The sequence below is a fragment of the Xiphias gladius genome, chromosome 19 (assembly GCF_016859285.1).
Source record: "Xiphias gladius isolate SHS-SW01 ecotype Sanya breed wild chromosome 19, ASM1685928v1, whole genome shotgun sequence".
NCBI lineage: Eukaryota > Metazoa > Chordata > Actinopteri > Istiophoriformes > Xiphiidae > Xiphias > Xiphias gladius.
Window position 1 is genome coordinate 19,829,099 of NC_053418.1, and position 22,689 is coordinate 19,851,787.

At 40.5% G+C, this 22,689-nt stretch overlaps 1 protein-coding gene across 3 annotated transcripts in view; it reads right to left on the reverse strand.

Annotated features, from left to right (window-relative positions):
• Positions 1 to 1,382: 1,382 nt before the first annotated feature.
• pdlim2 (PDZ and LIM domain 2 (mystique)) overlaps positions 1,383 to 22,689 on the reverse strand; it is a 33,911-nt gene continuing 12,604 nt past the window's right edge. For 2 of the 3 annotated variants that reach the window (XM_040155913.1, XM_040155912.1), the window contains exons 4-10: positions 22,116 to 22,185; positions 21,460 to 21,611; positions 19,995 to 20,058; positions 8,538 to 8,656; positions 3,497 to 3,645; positions 2,600 to 2,711; positions 1,383 to 2,027 (exon numbers count right to left, since the gene is read on the reverse strand). In XM_040155913.1, the coding sequence (XP_040011847.1) occupies positions 1,835 to 2,027; positions 2,600 to 2,711; positions 3,497 to 3,645; positions 8,538 to 8,656; positions 19,995 to 20,058; positions 21,460 to 21,611; positions 22,116 to 22,185 (859 nt within the window). In that variant the 3' untranslated portion in view covers positions 1,383 to 1,834. The remainder of the gene's footprint in view (positions 2,028 to 2,599; positions 2,712 to 3,496; positions 3,646 to 8,537; positions 8,657 to 19,994; positions 20,059 to 21,459; positions 21,612 to 22,115; positions 22,186 to 22,689) is intronic. The other variant, XM_040155914.1, reaches the window with a different exon arrangement.

A 22,689-nucleotide genomic window follows, 5' to 3' on the forward strand; every position in this document is an offset into this window, starting at 1 on the left:
GGCTGTGTAGTTTGTCTAATGTAGGTCTTGAAGTCTCACAGTCCTTGTACTATATGTGAATGTGGGGGTAAACACAGGCATCACTTTACCTCTACACCAGTGAGGCAAAAATAAACACCGGTAGGACAGTGGCAATAAAACTTTTTTAATGTAATGTTTGTTATGTAGTATGTCCCCCAACTTCTCTAAAAAAGGATTTATTCTGATATAAAGTCATCTTTAATATGTATTTTTAGATTGAAACACTTAAATAAAACAGATAGTTAATGACTTGATATTTAGTAAATAGGCCATTTTCACAGCAGACATTTTGCCAAATTATAGTAGGAAAAGCACAGGTTTAACTAATAATTTGGTAATTTACAAGCTGACTTGCTAAGACTTCAGTTTAATGGAGTCATCATTAACGGAATTAGTTACACTAAGGTTTCACTGTTAAGACAAAATGTCAGCTGTGTTAAAAAAAGTTCTGTTAAACTTAGAGGACAAAACCCTGTCTTTTTATTACATAAAGCATTAACAGAAAGCTATTGTTTATCTATATATTATCTGCATTATTTAATATTTGCCATAGCTCTATGGTGAAGACCCCTGCAGGTGGTAATAATGTGAAGTGTACTTGTGTAATGCGAAGTTGATAAACAGGACACAAAACAGGACAGACATCACCAAAAAGTATTGAAACCGTGATAATGTATGAAGATATTTTCACTCAACACTATTCCAACACAATCATAATCACTGAAGAAGCTTCAGGTTGTGTGATTTTATTAAGTGCCACATGAAATGCGAACATGTTAGTGTATCTGAGTACTGCTGTAAACTGGACAAGTGTAGTATTGTCATCAGTTCTTTTCACACTAAATGTCCTGTGCATACATTATGCATTTTAAATGGTTTATATTATACAGTTCAATCACAAAACATCAAAAATATTGTATATTGAATGAATCTATTGTCCCTCATAAGCATCAAAACAGCCAAACAAGTCAGCAAATATATATATATTTTTTTCATTATTTTTATAATTCTGCTTACAAAAGAAATACAGAAAAACTCAAGGGCTTTTGGCCTAACTGTAGCGCAAATTACACAAACTCCTTTATGTCTGTAATAACGGACCCCCCTTCCCTTCTATCTCTCTTTGCTCATGCACACACACACACACACACACACACACACACACACACACACACACACACACACACACACACACACACACACACACACACACACACACACGCGCACGCACGCACGCACAGATGCAGGGAGGGCATGCAGAAGCCACCACACTTCTGCATGTGAAAGCATGCACCCATACACACCCACACACGCAGCACTGTCTGTGTACAGTAATTTTTTTTTTTTTTTTTTTTTTATTTATTTATTTTTTTTTTAAACGGCATGCAGTGTAGGTGAGATTTTGGTCCCTTTGTGTCAGCAGGAGATTCAAATGATTATCCGGATCCTCAGAGTCAGAGCCAGTCCTGCTGAGTTTGTCTAAAGCGTTGTTGTTATGTAAATCCCGCCTTAGTAAAATGTATTGTGGCTTGAGTCCATGGCAGCTGTGCATCATTAGAGCTAAGATTAAGCTAAATAGACTGTGGAGGCTGGGCCTTATGAAAAACAAAGCCCAAATTCTGATACAGTTATAAGAAAGGCAAGAAGGCGAATCATAATATTGCAAAGTATAGTTAAATGTGATCAGAAAAGAACATCCTCTGCCATATCATTGACCAGTGTCAACCTCCACGCCCCATCCCAAGGTCTATAAACTGAGTCAGATGATGTGGATCTTCAGGCAGACAAGCGGCACAGATTTGGAGTGGCGTACTCATTGGCGGGGGGACACAGTGGCTTGGGGGGAACTACCTGGGCCTAGGTACCTCTGTTTGGCGTGCTTCTCACAGTACATCACATCTCCAACCCAAAAGTGACCTCTCATCCTGAGGTTAAGACCACAATCTGTGCAGGTGTAGCACTCTGGGTGGCGGAAGCGGTCGTCCGTGATGCGCACGGCCTGTGTGCTGTGGAAAAATGAATGCAGTCAGAGACCAGACAAACACACTAGTCCATCTGACAACAGCGTAAAATGATTTCCCTCATTTCCAATGCAAATCAACTTGAGAGCTGCAAAGATCAGCAGAGACAAACATGATTTTAATTTGTATCTTAAAGAAAAAGTTTACAACACATTAGCATGTTCACATCATATTGATTAAAACTGAGTCTTCTAATCTTGTTTTCTCATTTTTTTATAAACAAATGCATTGCCAATGTGGTGATACAATTTGCTGCCACTGCAGTTTTGTCTGTTTTGACAAGTGAGGCAGATAACTTATCTATATCATGATACTTAAATCAAGAAAAGTGAAACTTTTGATCAGCTTTAGAATGAAGTAAAACTGCCCCACTGGCAGATTTGTTTTTACTTGTTTAAGTAAAATAAAGCTAAGCTACACACTCAATTATTAACACTCACCACACCCACACCCTCAAGCTCCATAACTGGAACATCTTTTACTGCAGGAAAAATTATCATTGTAATTACTCACACACCTATGTGTGAGTGTGTAACAGCAGGTGGCAGTAGACTTACACAATGCTGGTGTCACACTTCTCACAGGTGTGATATTTGCTGACTCCTCCCACCGATGTGCTCGGTTTGGGGGCGTTGGGCGAAAGTTTCCCTGGGAACCGCACGGCTGCCTCTGGAGTAAAGCACACATGAACAGAGCTGCTGACTGGGATGTTCTAATAGGCTTATGTCTCTCTGTTTACATCAACGCTTTATCTTAACTGCCCTATGTCAGTGGAGCTTGTTTGTGTTTCCCACTAGTCATCACTAGCTCAACACATATGGGACACGCTTCATGAAATGGCTTTCCGCATGTTGGTCCTTATCACGTCATGAAAGAATGTTATTACTATCTGGATTTATTTGCCCTGACATTTATCAAAGCATAGGGGGAAAGGAGAACAGATGCATTCCATGATATGTTGCTCACATTATGAACTGCACACTGGAGGGCTGTTCTCCATCCAGCACAGGTGATGACCATATGGAAGTCACTATTCAGTAACTCTCACTAATTTGTTCTGCATGATGCGCATTTGACAGAGATGATTTCAAGAGATGCAGACAGCAAACAACTATAGGAGATGATGCAAGTTATGTTGCATTTTACATAACAGATCTCGTGAAAAGAACCCCTGATATGAATCTGTAACATGTTTGCAGTCCGACTGCTTTTGCTCCAACTATTTTCCTACAACTTTCCTGTTAAAAGTTGTACATTTTAATTATAAACACACTGAACATATTCTAGTTTAGCATCATTCATTTCACACCACAAGAAGTTAGATTAAAATTATTGAAGACGTTTTTGTGTATACACTAATTCACGTCCGATTATGGCAAGTTAAACAGACCCAGACCCAGACCCAGACCCCCCCCCCCCCAAATTGTGCACAATTGTTGCAGAGTGCTTCTAACCTTTCTCATCAGCCTCCAGGACCTCTTGCAGCATTTTAAAGGTGTTGGACTGACGAGGTGCTGTGCGGGACTCCTTGTTCTCCTGGATCATCTTGTATACCTCCGAGTCCCTGTCAAACCTTTGCATGGCAAAGTCAGAACTCGAACTACTGTAGAAAGAACAGATTAAAAAGAAGATATCACAATTTATAACATTTGCTAAAATCATACTGTAAGTCAAACTCTGATGTTTTCAGTTGTAAATGTATGTTTATGAAAGACTTGAGAGTTTTGTTTAACTGAATCCAGAGGAAATGAAGAAAGGGGCAGTAGCTGGCTTTGAGACTTTGACCTCTAAGCATGAAGTCTAGATTGCACACCACAGGCAAGAGGCCAAACAGAGTCTGCCTTACTAACAGCCCCAAGGTAAAAACAAAGGAGGACATGAGGCTAACAGTGGAAGCTATATAGCATGTGTGTCTTTTCTAATGCAAAGTAATAGTGGTTAAATCTTTTCAGCAACCATGATTGTGTAAAGTAATTAGAAAGTATCATACCCGACACAAGGCCTGATCTAAAATAACAGACATGAACTTTGTACCTTGAACTAATGTACTACAAAAAAAGCCAAGAACCAACATATATCTTGTGGCCATTTCCGGCCAGTCAGTGTACAGGAGTAGGCAAGAGGGTAGAGGAAACTTTCACCTGAGGGTATTATAGGCTGTCAGCTCATTAAGCAATTAGCAAAAAGAACAGTGGCTGACTTTACAAGCAAATTCTTTACCCCTAGTGTGACGGAAAAGTATGTACTTTTTACTGCTTCTTCCACACTTACTGCGTGGTTGAATACCATTCCCTCCCTGCCCCTGCTGAAGAAACACATGCATTCGAATCTGGACTGACAAATGTGCTGGTAAGTTAGAAAAAACACGAAGACATATTGTTTGTCTGGAGGGAGCTGCGGAGCGTTTGCTCTCAGTAGGAACCGGTTGGACAGAAACACTATCAGGGCCAGGTGCTGTTTGATGCCTTCCACCTGTACCTAACTTGTCAGCCAGTCAGCTAACTTAACCTGACTGACTGCCAAGCCTGTTGTCACATACAACAGATCTGCCGAAATATTTACTGTTCAACTGACACCTGTGTTGTGAGGAATCTGCTTGGAAACAACGACGACAACTTCACCAATGTAAATGGTTTGCTGTCATTTAATATATAGGTGTAAACCTCTTACTATCAGAGCACTATTAGGCCTTGAATTTGATTATATTGTTTAGTTTGCTCTGTGTGCAATTGGCATGTATAAGCTTTAGTTTGGGTAAACAGTGTGGGAATTAGAGTGCTTTTTACCCGTGATCCCGCAGTTTACTGTAATGATAAGTCATTTGTCAAATTACCATGAACTTTAACAGTAAAGTTGGGTCACATATTTGGTGTCAAACCCTTTGTAGTCTACGGTATTTATGAACTGCAGCCATCAGCAAATACTTGGCTTTTTTTCTGGCAGTGGTGCTCTGCCAGTTCTGTACTGCAGCAATCTTTCCTTCTTGCTTGTTTCGGGCTTTTGCCTTCAGTCTGTGAAACACATGCTTAGTTGGAACTAAGGTCTGGTGATGGACCTGGCCAGTCAAGAAAATGTAAGTAAAAGAAAAATTAGGGGACTATGCATGAGAAAGGCTTTTAGGTCCTGCATTTGAGTCTCTGTCAAAGCTGAAAGTCACTTAAACCTCTGAGTCACAATTTTATATTTACTCCAAGACACAATTTTCCTCATTGATGAGTTCCCTCATCATTTCCTCATTAATGATGCTGAATGAAATAGGAGATGGCAAAAAGACAATACAACAAATATGTGAGTGAAACAAATGTTCAGACCCTTTCCTCTGCATCATTGAACATGGTTCAAAATGAAAACAGACCTCTAAAGCACACCCTCCAAGTTCTCTTCATGCTCTGCTCCACCCTCATCAATGTGTTTTCTCTTTTTGCCTCGCTCACCATCCCCTCTGACATGTAATCTCAAAACAATTGGAAAGTCTAGGTCAAATGGGGAAAACAAACAACAGAAATCATGGTCAGAGAGATGGCATGCATCTGGGGAGAGAAATTGAGTGCACAGATTCACGGTGGCAGTGTGTAGAAAGTATCAGAGAACTTCGGACTAGTTCGTCATCTTGAAATTGTCTTTTCACATCTATACAATGTCTGCATCCAAGACAAATGTGTTGCTGGTTTCCATACCCAGACTTGGCAAAGGGGAGCAAAGATAGCGATCTAGTCATAGCAGGGACTCGGAATGTGTGTAGCCAAAACAACTAGGATCACAAGGCTAAATTCCAAACACATTTCTGAATCCGGCTTCCTAGACCTGAATCAGAACATCCGGACAAAAGAGATCAAAATGACAAAACTCACCTCAAAGAGAACAAAGAGAGGGAGCTCAACTATTCCTCACTGTAACAGTCCAACTATTTCTAACACTGCTAGAGTAACTCAGAACATACAAGAGAAAAAAAAAAACAATACTAGCACACACTCAGATGCCGAACAAACACCTCTATCTAAACCAGACAAGACAGAAAAACAAGAGTCTGACTGAAAGGTGTGCCCCTGGGCTGAAACTCATTGGACATGCGACATAAAGGGGTGGGTAAATGGGTGTCAATGAGTCTGTGATTGGCTGGAGAGGAGCAGGGAGAGGCTTGCTGTGGAGACTGGGGGCTCTAGACTGGAGGCCAATCAGGGGGAGAGGTAAAATCAAAGTTTTTTGGCAATATGGGGTGTTTGGATATGACTGAGGTTGCTGACACGTCGTATCACTAGCCGTGGTTACCCAGGAGGGAACTGGGGCCGAAGTCAATCACCCTACACTGTGGAAACACAGGCACCAGGCTCTCCAGCAGAGAGAGTGGACACAAAGGATTATGCGAGAGAAACCAAAAGAAGATTTTCTTTCTGCTGAAACAAAAAACACTGCTGAGTCTAAGTGAATCCAAAGCATATTCAGCACCTGCTCACAATGAAATGCTACATCACCTCATCAGAGTGGGCAAAGCAAGAAAAAGCAAACTGAAATACAGGTGGTAGACACAATAGTGTTTCCCCAAGGCTGAAAATGCACATGTAGTCGTTGACTCAGAGGGCAGCTGCAAACAGCTCTAAGCACCAAGAGTAAGCTGCAACACAGCATTGAATTCACAAGCTGACAGACTTTTCAGTCCATTTACACTTTCAATTGCTTTTCCACACAGAACTTTGAAAGGAGGAAAATATAATTAAAAAAATACAAAGGAATGTTTCTAGTGGAGATTGGCTTCTCAGTTAAATTCCAAATATGGAACATACAGGGAACGAACACACACACACACACACACACACACACACACACACACACACAAAGCTTTTAACGTATTTTTTCTTGAAAGTATGAAAAGACTGCAAGCTTGATTTTCAGGACAGAGTAATGTTTTGTTAGACTTGAATTTGTGGGTGTAACCACTACTGGGGCCTGTACTACGAAGCAAGTTCAGTATACCTATAATCTTTTCGTTATCCGGCTTCGCTAAGCCTAACAACCATAATCACACCAAGCGGTCACACGACAGTGGCAATCAACTCAACTCGGAAAGCCAACCCAAGTTTTCCAGAGCACGTTCACATTAAAAGGGGCGATGTTTGTAGCGTATGACCAATTGCAAACATGGACAAGTCTACTGGCAGCAGAGCGGCATATTTTAAAAACAAAGAGCTACCTATAACCTTAGACAAATAAGAAGAAGCTAAACACATATTCCAGGCTAAAAGCAACAGTGGCAGCTGCCAAATGCAGGAAGGACAGTTGGGGGGAACAATCGCAGACTGTGTGAATGCATAAATTAATAGGCTTATAATATCACTGCCCTATCATTACGGCACAAGTAGATCTGACTATAATTATATTTTATTGCATCAAATTAATCCGTCCTATATGATGTATGACAGTTTTAACCTTATTCTTTCAGCTGCGACCCCAGCAGTGTCAAATGGACTTGAGAGCGAATAAAAAATAAATATAAAAACATAATTCAAAGCAGTAAGTAGGCTTACCTTCATATCTTATAAATACAAAAAAGTCCAAGGCTTTCGTGCTTCGATCGATATACAAAGGCACAATGAAATGCCTTTGACATTCCTTGCAGCCAACAGGAAAAAATGAAATTAAGAAGACAGGAGGGGGCCCTCCTACAAAGGAGTACACTCCTACTGCAGTTGGCCTTCTGCAATAATAAAGGGTCACTCATACAAAAAAAACTGTCAGGGAAAGCCAAATGGGTTTGTTGGTCTCTGAACACTCTTGCCCTCCTAAGAGACCATCTCACGACCTGCACACCGAGTTCCATGGGATCTCGTACGAATGGAGATGCCATTTTCCAAGATAACTGATTGGTCAGTAGAGGGTGCTTTTTTTGCGCTGATCTGTTATCTCGAACATAACCTGCTCCAGAGCAGGTTAGGTGCGCAGCATAAGTTACCATGGCGATGTACCCCAGTAAGAAGAGAACCACCATCGTAACCCTGGAAACCCAGGGTTAAACCTGAAGTTACCTTGCTAACCACAAATCCTGCTTTGTAGTAGAGGCCTCATGAATGACTTCCTGTGCATTATACACACTCTTGTTAAATAGGACACAAAACTGCTTTGGAAGCATAGGCTGTATTGTAAACGCTAGTCTCTGAAGAGGAACTATATTTATACAGTGTTAAGACAGTAAGGTATACTTTTGGATTGTTAAATATAATTTGATAGTAAAAAGATTACACTTTAATACACAAGTAATCATAAAACTAAGGTGGAGGGGAAAAAAAGGGGCAGTTCTGCATGTTGTGTATCTAAGAATTCTGCTCATACTCAATAATATGATCCCCCTCCCCCCAGTCACTGATAAGGAATTATTTGATTTTGGTTATATCTGTATCATACTTATGCTTTCATTGCCCAAAAAAAAAAAAAAAAAAAAAAAAAAAAACTATGGTATTACAACATGTTATAATACGATGCTATCATTTGTGAACTGTTCACCTGCGTCGGGGAGACATGGGTACATCCCGATCGATGGGACTATGGGGTGAGTAGCGTCCTGGTGGGGTTGGGGTTCTGCTGGACACAGAGTTATTTCTGTAGTCTGAAGGGGAGAACTCCTGTGGAGGAAGAGAAAAGTCACAACAAAACAAGAGAGTGAGCGAGCATGAAAGAACAAACTTCCTGCAGCAGCTGAAACCAACTTTGCCAGATGAGGAATCTATTGATACACTTGTGCAAGTGCTGAGACCATGATGCAATGTCATTGTAAAAGAGTCACAAAAAGAGCTATGTTGAGTGCAGAGGCAGGAATTCACCAGCAGTGTTTCTGGAACACTGCTCTACCAAGCAGTTTATTGGCGCTGAACAAATGTAGTGTCCCCATTTCAGAAAGCTCTAAATCTGAGGAGACCGTTTAATTCTAGGATGTCATACAGTTCAAAGTCTGACATACCATCATGTAGGATATATTCAGTCAGGATCAAAATGGAGGGATTTATTAGTAACTTAAATGAGCTCCAGATGGAAAAGACCACATACAGAACGCTGGAGCTTGTTTTTTCTACTTCATCATCATCACATTTGACTGAAACATGGAGATGTTCTTTTAGTTTCAAGGACAGAATAAACAATACAATTTCACTGTTTGTATTTGGTGCCCTGTGCTCTCAAATAAAGTTTCTATTGCATGAGTCAGTTTGAGATCAGTTTCAACAATGACAGCAAACTCCAATAACATTTATCTTGATTGCATTTATAATCAGGGCTTTACTTCAGCCCCTCAGCTGATAGATGATAGATTGTGTGTCAACAGATGTTTGGCACAAGCTCCAGGGTTGGTTTCATGGGAAAGGCATTGCCAGCATGTACTTCAATAGGTTCCAGATGCAGAGCAAATCTGAAAGATTATTCATGGTAGTTATAAACAGTGTCCCTCGTCATGGAATGAGAAAAGCCTTCCACATGGTGAAAACCTCATTCAACAAACCTGAACACTTTCTGTACAAACAGGTAGGAAACTGTGAGCAAAGTCTTAGTTAAGTGAATAATAATTGACCTGAGACACAAGAGGGCGCTACAGACCTACTGTAGACAAGAAGCTCATAAACTAAGGTCTCAGCAGATAAGCCAATGACATTTTTTATTGTAGCTGTTCCTAGCAGATACCAAAGACAGGAGCACACGGTTACAACATTAAGTGCAAAAGGTTGATTTATTTAACTTAATTATGTCTGGAAGAGAGCTTGAGTGAGCCACTAGTGAAACTGACCTCAGGCACATGTACACACTAAATACTCAGCACACCTGGACAAAGTCTGCAGAGCACATAACTCCACCTAAGCACTTTTACTGTCCGGAACCCCAACAAACAAATTGCTTTTATCCACAACACTGTCTGACATCTAATCATGTCGACCTGTAATGCTGACCACTTGCTGATAACAGAAAGCATACTCATGCACTAATGCAATGGTCCATCTAACAAAATGACTTGTTTAGAAAAAAGGAAAAAAAAAAAAAAAAAGGAACAAGTCTCAAAACAGTTTCACAACTTCCAGTTTGCTGGGGAAACAAAGCTATTACTTTATTTTAGGTCTGTGCACAGTCCAGGAAAACACTGCAAACAGCCCACAGACAACTCAAGAGTACAGCCTTCACAATAAAGCTCACTGAGTTTTTCCTCCCTCAACCGTCACCAGCTGGCATCAGTGCTACACGGGCTCCATCCAAAGGAGAAATGTCTCCACCCAGCTCTTTGAACCAGTACATGTCTGAGACTCAAGCTGGAGCTGATGCTGGGGCTTGATGCTGACACAGTGGCACTGATTGAGTCAAAGATTTGTGTGTCCGATGCCAGCACCCGCTTCCAATTCAGCAACTCTTTGAACAATGTCTCTGTTCTCAATTGAGTCCAATTTTCCTCTTCTTTTTCCTTAGTGAGTGGGCAGATTAGTGGTGCATGCCAGGAAGCCTTTACCAGAAACGATCATTGGGACGTCTCCCTGTGATTCCTCAAAGTATAAACCCAGCATAACAGCAGGCTAATAAGATCAGATATTCCATATCATCAGAGTACAAGAATAGAGACATCCATGTCCTCTGCTGCTATGAACCAATCTCAAGGGCATTTACCTGATAGAAATACATGCTTTAGGTGTTCTTTCAGGAAGACGTAGTGAAGCAACACAGTATGTGCATATGAATCCACACTAATGCAAACCAAACCTATGTTATATAAGTGGCTACTGAGTGTGGATCCTCAGGCTCTCCAACAGCAGGAGAATTTACGGATAAAATCACAACTCAAGGAGGAACGCAATGAAGTAAAGAAAAATGAAAAGAAGGAGAGAGAGAAAAAAAAACCCAACAAAAACACAAGTGCTCCACTGTGACCGGGAGAATGCAGCTGTGATTGAGCTTGACCTTAGAAAGTTTAAAAACTCATCCCATCACCGACCTCCATTCCGCAGTATCCAGTGCCAGAATTTTATAGCAGTAACCATGGCACGGCTGGCAACAGCCTTAAACTGGACTCTTTAAAACATCTTTGTTGTAAAACCATCACCGTTTCATTGTAAGCCATCAAACCATTACACACGGTTGATCTCAGAGCTGCAATGTTTTTGGTAAACTGCACCATGGCAGTGCCAACAACGGCCCTATGTCTCATGCACCAACAAACTTTGGGAGGGGTACAGGCAAGCTGAGGAAAGCCTATTATTTTGTCTTGGATGGGAGCATGGTTCAGAAATGGGAGAGATCACTGGAGAAAATCATCAGCCAATTGTTCCTGGTTTCTGTGGCTGGCTAAAGGAGGAAGCTCTGATTAAAAGCTGCACTGAACTCTAATCAGGAGTTCATAGTCAACATACCCGGGATCATTAGGGCAAGTCACTGGTATGTTGTGCTGGCCTTGCACTACATATGCAATAACATATCTAACCTAAAAGTCTGCCACTTAAGAGTTTTGTACTTAACAGGATGTGTGACTACATGCAAACACTCAAACACAAGCTCTCACTTTTTAAAAAAGTGTCCAGAAAACCCATTTTCTCAATCAGCTTCTTAAGCGATGGGGGCCGAGACAAAAATACTATTTTCTGACAAGGATAGAACAGTTTTGGTTATTTCGCAGAAGATTTCTGAATTTGCGTTTTTGTCTCTGCTTTTTTCAAAATGTGATGACATTTAAGGGGTTCTATGCTAATGTTGCTTGGCTTCTGTAAATAATACATGTGGATGTTTTTTTTCTGTACTGGACTTGTTTTTATTATTTATTGGTTTAATATTACAGAAATATTTCAAACATATATAGAATTTGCTTTCCCCCCTTGTTTTTAAAAAAATGTTGCCCTTTGTTGCTCTAAAGACAATATTTATGTAACTTTTTAAAAAAGTGTAGCATAAATACACTTAATTTGAAATGACCTGATTTCAGTGAATGAATGACTAAAGGACTCACTTATGCTCAAGAAAAGACTTGGTGCAGGAAGAAAAAAAGGGAAGACCAACAGTCAAAACGTGCAAGACAATCACTCTAAAACACCACCAAACCTCCTTCTATGATTGGCCGCTTCAAGACACAAACAAACAGGAAATGGGGAAGTGAAGTGAGGGCAGCTGTTTCAGATCAAGGCCCATGGGAGACGTTGGGGACAGCGCCAGTGGAGGAGCCTTCAGTCTGGCTCCAAGCAAGCCACTCTGCATCATCATCATTACCACCCTGCAGCTTCAATTACAGGGCATGGGCCAGCAGCACACAAGAGTGATGCCTACGGGAGCTTTTATTTTGGGAAACTTGGTGCTGCTGTAAGAAAGTGCTATAACTGCTTATTCACTGTCTCTACCACAGACATGACTGCTAAACTAAAATGAGGTGGGGGGCACCAGACATCCTGGGATGGGTAATAATCAGAGCTGTGTAGTGTTTCCTATCCAGCCATGTTCATTGGTGGAGGTCCTGAGCAAAGACCTGAGGCTGACAGTAACCTACTCGTTATCCACTATCACTGATGGTCCCTGCCTTGTAATTATTTATGAACGATGGTTCATTGTGTCCACATTCTGTAACAAATACAATACCATATACTGCTGAACACGGGGCATCGTTTTATATCAAAATTAATGTCATTAACATTGTTTAACTTTTTTATTGCCTCAAGCTGCTTTTTGGAAGGTCTCAAACTAAAATGCTGATTGTAATAATGATACAAGTAGACCAGTGGGCTGATGGGTACAGAATGACTACATCTCCTATAGATCCCATGATGAGCCCATTTCCTTCTACATATATATTTTCAAATAAAGCATCTAACATACTAAAGCGTCATATAGTTTTCTAGCCTTAAGGCATGCTTAGTTTACCTTTTTTCAAAACAAGAATATAAAACTCTTAATATATAGTACCCAGTTCATACTGCAGTACATGGAGTAAGCTTTAGAAGTCAAGCTCGATCTTCTCAATCTCCTATAATGCTTTCTACATATAAATTTTTGGCACACGCTTACATAGTGCAGCATTCAATAACATGGAATAAAGTGACAGATCTTCATGATGCCAGTGCTAATACCTCCCCCTCCCTCCATTCATTCACCACGGCCACACACCAGACTGCTCCAGATATAAACCATATGTACAAGATTAGAGGCCAAACGAACAGCAGAGGGATGAGGACAATGGGATGACTGCAAGCATACAGTAATTCACTCTGTGCACTGTTGCCACTGTCAGCTATAAAAAGATTTATATTTATTTTTATTTTTTTCTGCCTTTTCTAGTTTCCAGTCTTAATTCAATATTAGTGCCAAAGAGTTTACACGGACATGCGCCAGGATATGTTGGACAGCAAGAACATCAGGTAACAGTTATTCTGTATTGCAGTTTTAATTTAACATCCAAGATTCCTGAAGCTCAGCACATGATAAATGTGGACAAATCTGAATGTGTGAATTGTGAAGGGGGGAGGGATAAAATAAATAAATAAATAAATATAAAAAGGCACAGTTAATACTTTCAGGAACATAAGTCAAAGCCGTCTCATGTGATCATAGTGTAGGCATTCTTGGGGAGGTACTAACCTACACTGCCACCGAAAGTCAGACACACAATGAAGAATGTATGTAAGTCTGGGTGTTTATTTATCCATGAAGGGTGCTACAAGTAACACATTTTTCATCCCTATTATAAATTCCCCACAAGGCTACAATTTGAGCAGCGTATCAAGCTCATCAGACATCTGGAGTTCATTATGGTTGGACTAAAATTGCTGGACTTACTGAAACTTCATTTTAAAAAAAAAAAAAAAAAGACAACAATCCAAAGAAGCTGAGTTTAAGTCAAATGTGCCGATCAAAATTGTAATCATGAGCTGGTAGGTCTCGATATAGTGCCACTTTTATCAGCTCAGAGAGAAAGAAAAAAAAAAAAACTCCATAAAAGCCTCTAATGGTTAATGAGTATCGCAACTGCAGTGATTAGACGGAAACCATCTGATGTGTCTCGTTCTCTGGTTTAACGCCAGAAACTCTACTATATCACATACTACTATGACTATTAATGAAATACAATATGATGGAGTACAGCTTAATACTTCAACAATAATTTCCATTAATGGCTAAAACATAAATCTGAAATGTCGGCAAGACATGCATTTATGGTGTCAGTGTATCAGAATTATTCTTCAGTGTTGACTGCAGATGCCATTTCAACAGCTTAACAATTATGATTTATGACCAACAAATGCAGTCATAGTAACCATTACCCTAAAAAGTAGGTGTTTTCCTGTGTAAAACTAGGGGAATATATGCTGACATGTCTGTTTTGTTGGCGTGAATACACTGAGGGGCAGTTATACAGGTCGTTCCCTTGACAACAACTTTTGGAATGTTGACACACTGCTCAACCACCTTCGTAAACAGCACCAACTAGTAAAAAAGGCCCAACTCTGCCGGCCAACATTTCCCCATAAAAAACACACAGGGCCAAATGTCCCCATGAGTGTGCGCAGGAGCCTGGAAAGCATGGGGAATCAAAAGTGCCCCGGTTTGCTTTTCCACTCCAGGGGAAAGAAAAACAGGCATGCTGATCAATTGGTGGGGATGAGGAGAGGCATGCTGCCCGTGCAGTGGCCACAATGGACCCCAAGCTTAACGGCTACGAGTCCACGTGAAAAGGCCTCTCACTGTCCAGTCACAGAGCTCAATGTGCAGAGAAGAAGAAGAAAACATCCCTCCACAGTGGTCACAGCCAGCATCGCTCCCCCTGACACAGGCTTGGCTTAGAACAGCACTGGCCTGCCAAACCAAACAACAGCCCCACTCATGTCAAACCTGAAATAGTACATCATTCCAAGCCATCATCGTCAAGGAAAAGATATGCATATCTGTATGTAGTGCTGGAGAAGAAGCCACTACAGGAGAAGTGCATTTACTTCTACAAGTTTTCAGTCTTGAAAATGAAGACTTTCTCACTCTTCAACCAACAGTGCGTGCGATATACAGTTTAACATTTTGACTCCATGTAAAAAACAAACTTAGTTCTATTCCTGCAAGTCAACTCTCCATTCCTGTTCCAAAGCAATGACCACAGATTTGCACTCCAGTCCACCACAACCTCCAGAATAGAGCCGGACAAAGTCAGCTGCTGGTGTGCAGGCTGGCCTGTTGTAAGGAGAATTGTGGGGAGAGAAATGTATGAGATAGACGATGTATGGATGAATGCTTACCCTGTCCTCTCTGGATAAAGAGCTAAGTGACACATGTAAGACAGCCAAGGCCACTCCACTCAATTTACCATTGAGGGGAAAAGTTTGGTCTATACAAAGTGTCACCCTGCAGGAGCTGGCCATCCTACACTAGGAGGAATATCTATAAGGCTGCCTTCCTAATCCAGCACTGGATCAGGCATCCCACTAAGGCAGCCCTCAGGAACCTCAAAGTGCAGCAACTGCAAACCCAGACACGGAGGCTGGTCCCAATGGCCTGGTGACAGGTCATGTCTCGTCAAAAGCAGTTTGGTTTTGGCCGCACTCATGGCAATAGAGATCCTTTTGTGGTCACTTCGTGATGATATAAACAGATGCTCTGAATCATAATGATGCACGGCCAGTTCAGATACAATCTCATGTTCGGCTTCCAGAAATCTAGGATAACTTTGCTCCTTTTGTCATGGTGGTAAGATAGCAGATAATAAATCCCATGAACATAGCCGGTCATATCATGGCATGACAGAACAAAACTGCAGGGTGCAATCCTACACATAATAAAGTGCATCATTGCCTCTCCAGAATCATAGGAACAGCTTTACTTATTCCTACAAGGGTTTCCGACATATTTCAGTAGCAATGCATTTTAAATCTCTACAGTTGCCGGTAGGCTGAGAGATGAATCACAACACTTTGCTTCCTGCAGCAAGGACTTAAACGACAACTTCTGATTCAAAGTCTCTTTCCTTATTCACACGTCAGAGCTCTTGATCAAGATGCATGGTATAGTTTTCCCTAAAAAATATTCGTTCACTTGGCCACATGTTTATTGAGTGGGAGATGTAAAGGTCAATGCAGACACCAAGGGAAAATTGTTTTACCGTTAAGTTGTTCAAAATGTTGGATGCACTAAACACAAACAAATCAAAATAAATCCCAAAGAAACTACACACATGTCCAGTAATGTAAAAATGTGTAGAAAAGGTCAAGTGCATTCAACTAAAAGGGTGTTTTTCTATAAAAAGTCATGACATGCAGTGTCCATTTTTAGACATGCAATTCTAATCTTTGTATACTATTATACATGTGCCTCCATGATGAAGCACAAAGGACACTGCTGTGTTTGACCAGCCTCCGGGCTCTGCAGAGTAGTGCGATGGCTTAAGTACAGTTTGGGAATTTCAGCTGCCTCCCTGGTGTCAATACCGCTCCACGCTGACCCCCCCCCCCCCTTCCAGCTACCATCACACAACGACAAGCCTTGTGATGCGAGGGAAAACGCAGGACCAGCCTTCCACAGGTTCTGCCATCACAGCCACTATTGTACAGGGGCATTTTCTCAGGATATCCAACACCCTGGAAAATGGGGGATCCTGTTGCGCATCTCACTCTCCTCGCTCAGGGAGCCAAAACAGGGGTGAAAAAGCCTTTTAGGAGCTTTTCAGAGAGGCTGATCACCTAATACAGCAGCACTCTGCACCTCTCAGGCAGGACAGAGGCCCTTGTCATGGGGGCTCCACATCTCAGCACTCACTGGGCTGCTGTGTTCCTGCCAGCCCGAGCAGCATAATACACAGTGTGCCCATGGCAGGCCTCTCCTCAGCCATTTCCCCACTGAGCGCTCTGAAAGAACTCACTAATCACAGCGCTGTAGTGGGAGGCTCGTCACCACTTCAAAACCAGGGTAGACATCCCTTTTGAGGAAGGGGTCAGCCAAAACCCAAAATTCTGATCCACTAGGCTGGATGATAGTTAAACACCAAGGCTGTCAGGCAAAGACCTCAGAGCAAGCAATCCAAATCAGCTTTAAGTCCAGGAAAAGTTAAAAAAAAAAAAAAAAAGTGGAAAAAGCAGGGATTAAACATCTCAAAACGCTGTAACCTCAAAGCCTATAGCTTGATATTATTTCAGATACTAAATGAACAGTTATAAATAGTGAGGAAAAAAGGCCATGTTGATATTGGAGTGGAGGGGGATAAAAGGAATGTAATGTCTCCCAGAGCATACAAAACGATACGAATTCCACCATAAGTAAAATGAGAAAAAAAAGGGTGAATTTAATTATGGTAAGGAGAATGGAAGAACAGGCGACTCCATGAATACCACAAACATGCAAGGCCGTCCCGGATGGACAGCAATGACAGGAGCCAGTTCATTCCCAGGGGCTCACTGATGGAGCTCTCAGCCACAACATAGCTCCTAATGTGTTTTTCGGTAGGCCAATGCGGAAGTTTGCTCCACCATGGTTTGCTGGCTGCAGCCTCACTACAACTCCACCGTGGGTTTTTGATTGTGGTTTTGGATTGATGAAAACATCAGCATCTGTAGTTCAGACGGTTGCAGTGCCTTCAGTGAGAAATAATACAATGATAAACCTAAAATGTAATATCAGTAAGCTGAAATAAGCATTTGTACTTTAACTATTGTAGCCTATCACACCATTTAGCCAAAGGACTGGATGTGACAACACCACTGTAAACAATGACTTTTCTAAGATTCTTTTTTTAGCGATGTGAAAGGGGTGCTCCAACAATTTAGCACTGTGCTTTCATTAAGTTGAGGGACTCTCAGAAACAAACCTGAAGCGGCAGAGGCCAAGATATCCTGACATTTAGCTCCAACAACACTGAATCCTACATTTTCAAAATTACAAGTCAATAGCATCTTTTGTTAAACTTTCCCTGCCTAGTAAACACTTATGTCTTTTAAAACTCAACCGCAACACAGACTCTCTGTAAATTTGAAAGCTCAGGACCAACTCAAAGATAACCTTGATGACATGATCAATGTTATTTTCTCAGACTTTAAAAAGAAGAAGAAGACATTATACAAATGTTTTCACAGAATGAGTAGTACTTTTCATGATAAGCTGATCTTTGTATGTAAAATAGGTGGAGTAACCCATTAAAAGCTCCAAAATTCACAACTGGGAGTTTCGAATAGTGTATTTATAACACCTTTTCAGCCAAAAGGGATCCATGTCACAGACAAGCTAATTCACTTCCGAGTGTAAGGACATGATACTTAACAGTTCTATCACCTCCAGTCCAGTCTGTCCACTTGAGGAGTCAGTCGGCCAAGTGAACATCACATATCACACTCATTTCACCTGAATATGCCAAATTAGAGAGCCAGGTAGAGAGCTTATCTATGTCTGCACACACAGACATCCTGTAACCCCCAACTGCCCTAAAACAAGGAGGCAAGGAGACAACATGCCATGTGACTCTGCAGTCACATCAAATTAGTTATTAGAAGGGACTCTGTCGTGCATTACTAAAGACTACATTTTGCTGGGACCAGATTTAATGGCGAGTAGTCAAAACTGTTCATAAAAAGTAATAACATCCTCAGAAGACCCACTTGGATCCCAGTTACAGTCTATGGCTAGACTGGCTCATCTTTCTCCCACTATGAAAGATCAACACCGCTGTGAGTGACAGTGCATCTGTAAACCGTTTAACATGTAAACAACACAAAGAATCCCAAACTTGAAGAGAAATTTTAAAAATGGACTCTCTCAGTCAGTGGCCTCTTGGAAGGAGCGCTTGAATGTTTTTAAGTTCAAACCTCTGCATGTTTATCTAACTTATAAAAATGGCTGGAATTCCTTGTGTCATTACAAAAGGTCTCGTATGTTTTTTCCTGCCCTGTCATCGCACATGTTCCATCTGCAGTGGGACCCATGCTTGAGACAAAGCATGAAGGCATAGCTCAAATAGCTCATGATGAACTTTCCCACAACATTTTCTCTCTGTAACTCACTGAAGTCTTTCCAGAGGTTGAGTCCCCCCCACTTGGTTTTGGTGCTGGAATGGTAAATGAGTAAAGCATAGTTTAGCTCAGTCTTATGATAACCCCAAGTCTGTATTTCACCACTTTCCATATTTTACTTCTTGCTGAGACTAATGAGTCTCCATTCAGACAACTAAAGGTTAAGGCTATTGTTTTAAGTAAAGTAATTATTTTTTCCTTGGAGCAGGCTCTGAATGAAACAGCTCCAGACTGTCGTTTGGCTTAATGTCAGATATTTTCAAAGAATGACCTTTCTAGTTTATGCAATCCCTGCTATAAAAATGTCAAACCCTATCCGTATCCTCCCTCTACTGTGAAGTCCATATACAGTACACCAGAGTCCACAAACCTTTGTAGGGCATCTTCTGTGGCATCAAAGTAACAATTCAAGAGGAAAGGCTAAGAAATCAGATGTGTTATTCTTACAGGCTAGGGCATAGCAGTCAAAATAAATACATCTCATTGAGAGCTACAGAGAAACCTTCAACTGTACTGTTTGAGTGAACTCCTAAAACTACAGCTACAGATGAAGGACAAATTGACTTTGTGAGACAGAATGACTTTGTGAGTGCAGTATTTGTCTAATATACTGTACTACTACTTACAAAAAGTATACGCTCCATGCACACAGACAATGATTTTGATTCCTAAATATTATATAAAAACACAGTAACAAACTTATTTTTTAGAAAATCTGTGTGACAAAATTCTGACCAGGACACTTTCAAACATTTTTTTTTCTGGTAGGTGGAGACAGTAATTTCACGATGACCAAGAACCAACTGTCCCCATCTAATTAAAAACATTTTACAGCTGGAATTCAGCTGCTTTTCTATTGCAGGGTGGAAAGCTATTGACTAAACAAATGGTAAACAACTTTTGACTGAAAATCTCTAACTACTGCTTTTGAAGCCAATCTTTAGCCAAGAAACAAAAAGAGGATTTGGCAGAAACCAACCTGTGACAGTGGTCTTGACAGCCTGTTACTCTTGTCCTCTGGAGACCACGAGCGCAGTTGGACACTGTAACGTAAGGACAAAAGAGAGACTCAATGATATATATATACACATGATTATGTTGCTTATTTGCCACTGTATGTATGAGACTATTGTGGACAATGTTGTACATAAATGAGCCGGATTGATTGATGGCCATATTGGATACACAATATAAAATTACATATAACATGATACCGGGTTTTATCCATGATCACCCATCCCTAGAAGATTCATTCATAATCGTAAGTAATCATACTTTGCCAGATATTCTAGTCCCAAACAGGGACTAATGCAAGACCCAATCTGATATCACTGTAAATCTGTTTTAGAATATACTATAGTGTAAAAGAGAAATTAACCATAATTCCTAAAATTATTGCAGTTGTATTATATGATGAAATAGAGTAGAAAGTGTTTAAGATGACAAAACAGTTATTAGATCAATTTTAATTATGTTAACACCAAGGGGTTGGAAAAAATAAATAAATAAATAAAAATTTTAAAAATCAAGTAAATGCAAGGCAAGAAGCTTCGTCAGTGTAAACAAGGGAGAAAAGTCGTGTTTGAACTGTGTCCTACTAAAAGTTGTCCGGGAGAGTCAACAAATGCCCATGCATAGAGAAAGCTTGGTGAACGTTCCACATTCTGTCTTTTGTTAAAGTGAATGCCAACGGTGGAATGTGATATCCTGTGCATATCCTTTGTTACTACAGTACAATCCCATGGCTCCACTTTCTGTCTGTTATTCCCATACCTATTGATTCTGAGCCTGTTGTCAAGAGTCAAGAGTCAAGAGTCAAGAGAACACTTGTTGCAGCCTTTTGTCCAGATGTAAGCCTATTGAAGCAGTGAATGGACGAGTTTCTGAAAAAGAACTCTTGGGGGGGAAAAAAAAAACAAAAAAACAAACAAAAAAACAAACAAAAAAAAAACAAACAAAAAAAAAACTGTCCATCTGAAATGTCAAGCTCAAAAATGTCTTAAGACTTTATCGCAGACCATGTTTGTGCTGAAAAAATCTCTTTTTAATCTCATCTTTCAGTGTAATTTACAAATAACCAAGCTGCATGTGTGTGACTCGAGACAGTATAATTACAACATCGGTAAACACTGTCCACCAACACCAAATGCTACCAACAAGCTAATATTTAGTTCTAATGTTTTTCAGCATTTTTAAAAAATACTGTTTCCAAACTCTGTGTTGTAGAGTGGATTCTTTACACTGCACAATTTTACTGATGCTACAGGACAAGGGTGGTATCTGGCTCAAAAACCTTTATACAAACATAAGCATCAAATAGCATTGCAGCCAATCAGTAATGTCTGTTTTCTATCAGATATGCAATACAATCAAATTTGATCTGGATGCTTGAACATGGCAATGTTTTACAGTGATGTCAAAAAACAGTAGGTTAAGGGATCTACCTCTTGTTGGTGGTGGGTGTCAGCCTCTCCCTCTTCCCGTTGGGGCTGGCAGGAGGATCCGGGGAATGAGGTCCAGGGGACAGTGATGCAGGGCTGTATATGGTATACTCTCTGTAGTTCTGGTTCTCATCTCGACTCACTATGACTGCCTCCTAAAAAATATCACATCAGATGATTGTTACTGCATTAGTATGTGTTGAACGTAACTTTATCTTAATATTGCATGTTTGCCATAGAAGCACTGAAATGCTTAAGTGAGAGGCATAATGGACAACTGAGAGAATGTTAGACACAAGTACACAGAAATAAATGTATCAGAGCTACAGACGTTGCAATCTGTATCACCATGTACTGAATAAAAACACAGGAACAAGCACTGGATCACTACAATATCCTTTACTACTTCCATCTTGAGTACAGGGAAATAAACAGATATGTAATAAACAGATGATTGCCGCATAAATTAGTAGAAATGAAGCAGAATACCGTGTAGTCAAAACAACACATTATCTAAAACAAAGTAGGCACTTGTGAGCAATGCTGTGGAGCAAAAAGTGATGGAGAATACTGTTCTGGAAGTCAAATTGCTATATGATGAACGATAACCAAGACAAACTGTAAACAGATTAAAGCTCCTGCGGATGTACAGCACTGACCTGAAAGCGTCCGGTGAGCTGTTCAGGGGTGCTGATGCCATTGGTCTGTCCAGGGTTAGAAGGTTCGCGTCTTGAGAGACAGAAAACCATAGAAATCAACTAACTTTCAACACTGCTAATATATACTACCCAAAGTTTCATTTTCCATCCATGTGTTGTGTGGGATAAAGTCTGATCCAATCACTGCTGAATTTCAAAAACAGAAAAACATCAACAAAGGCAGTAAGGAAGTGCATGTTAAAGAAATAAGCAAGGTGTTCAAACTTGGTCTAAATGACAGTTAAATACTAGCTGATATACTCAAAGTATGTAATATGTTCAAGAACTTGCAAGGAAACTGCTGAGTGTAGGATAAATGATCAATTTCTAAGGAGTTATAAATCTAATTTAACATTCATTATGACAGGCTTGTAAAAAATAAAATCATTTTTGACACCCCTTTTGATAATGATCTGGTAAGAATCCATTGGTATTTTCCCATGCATCTTAGAGATTACTGCAAAAGACGAGTATCGCGGACTCTGTCCCTCTTAAATTACTCTCCTATTGAATCTCATCTTTCCAACTAGTTGCT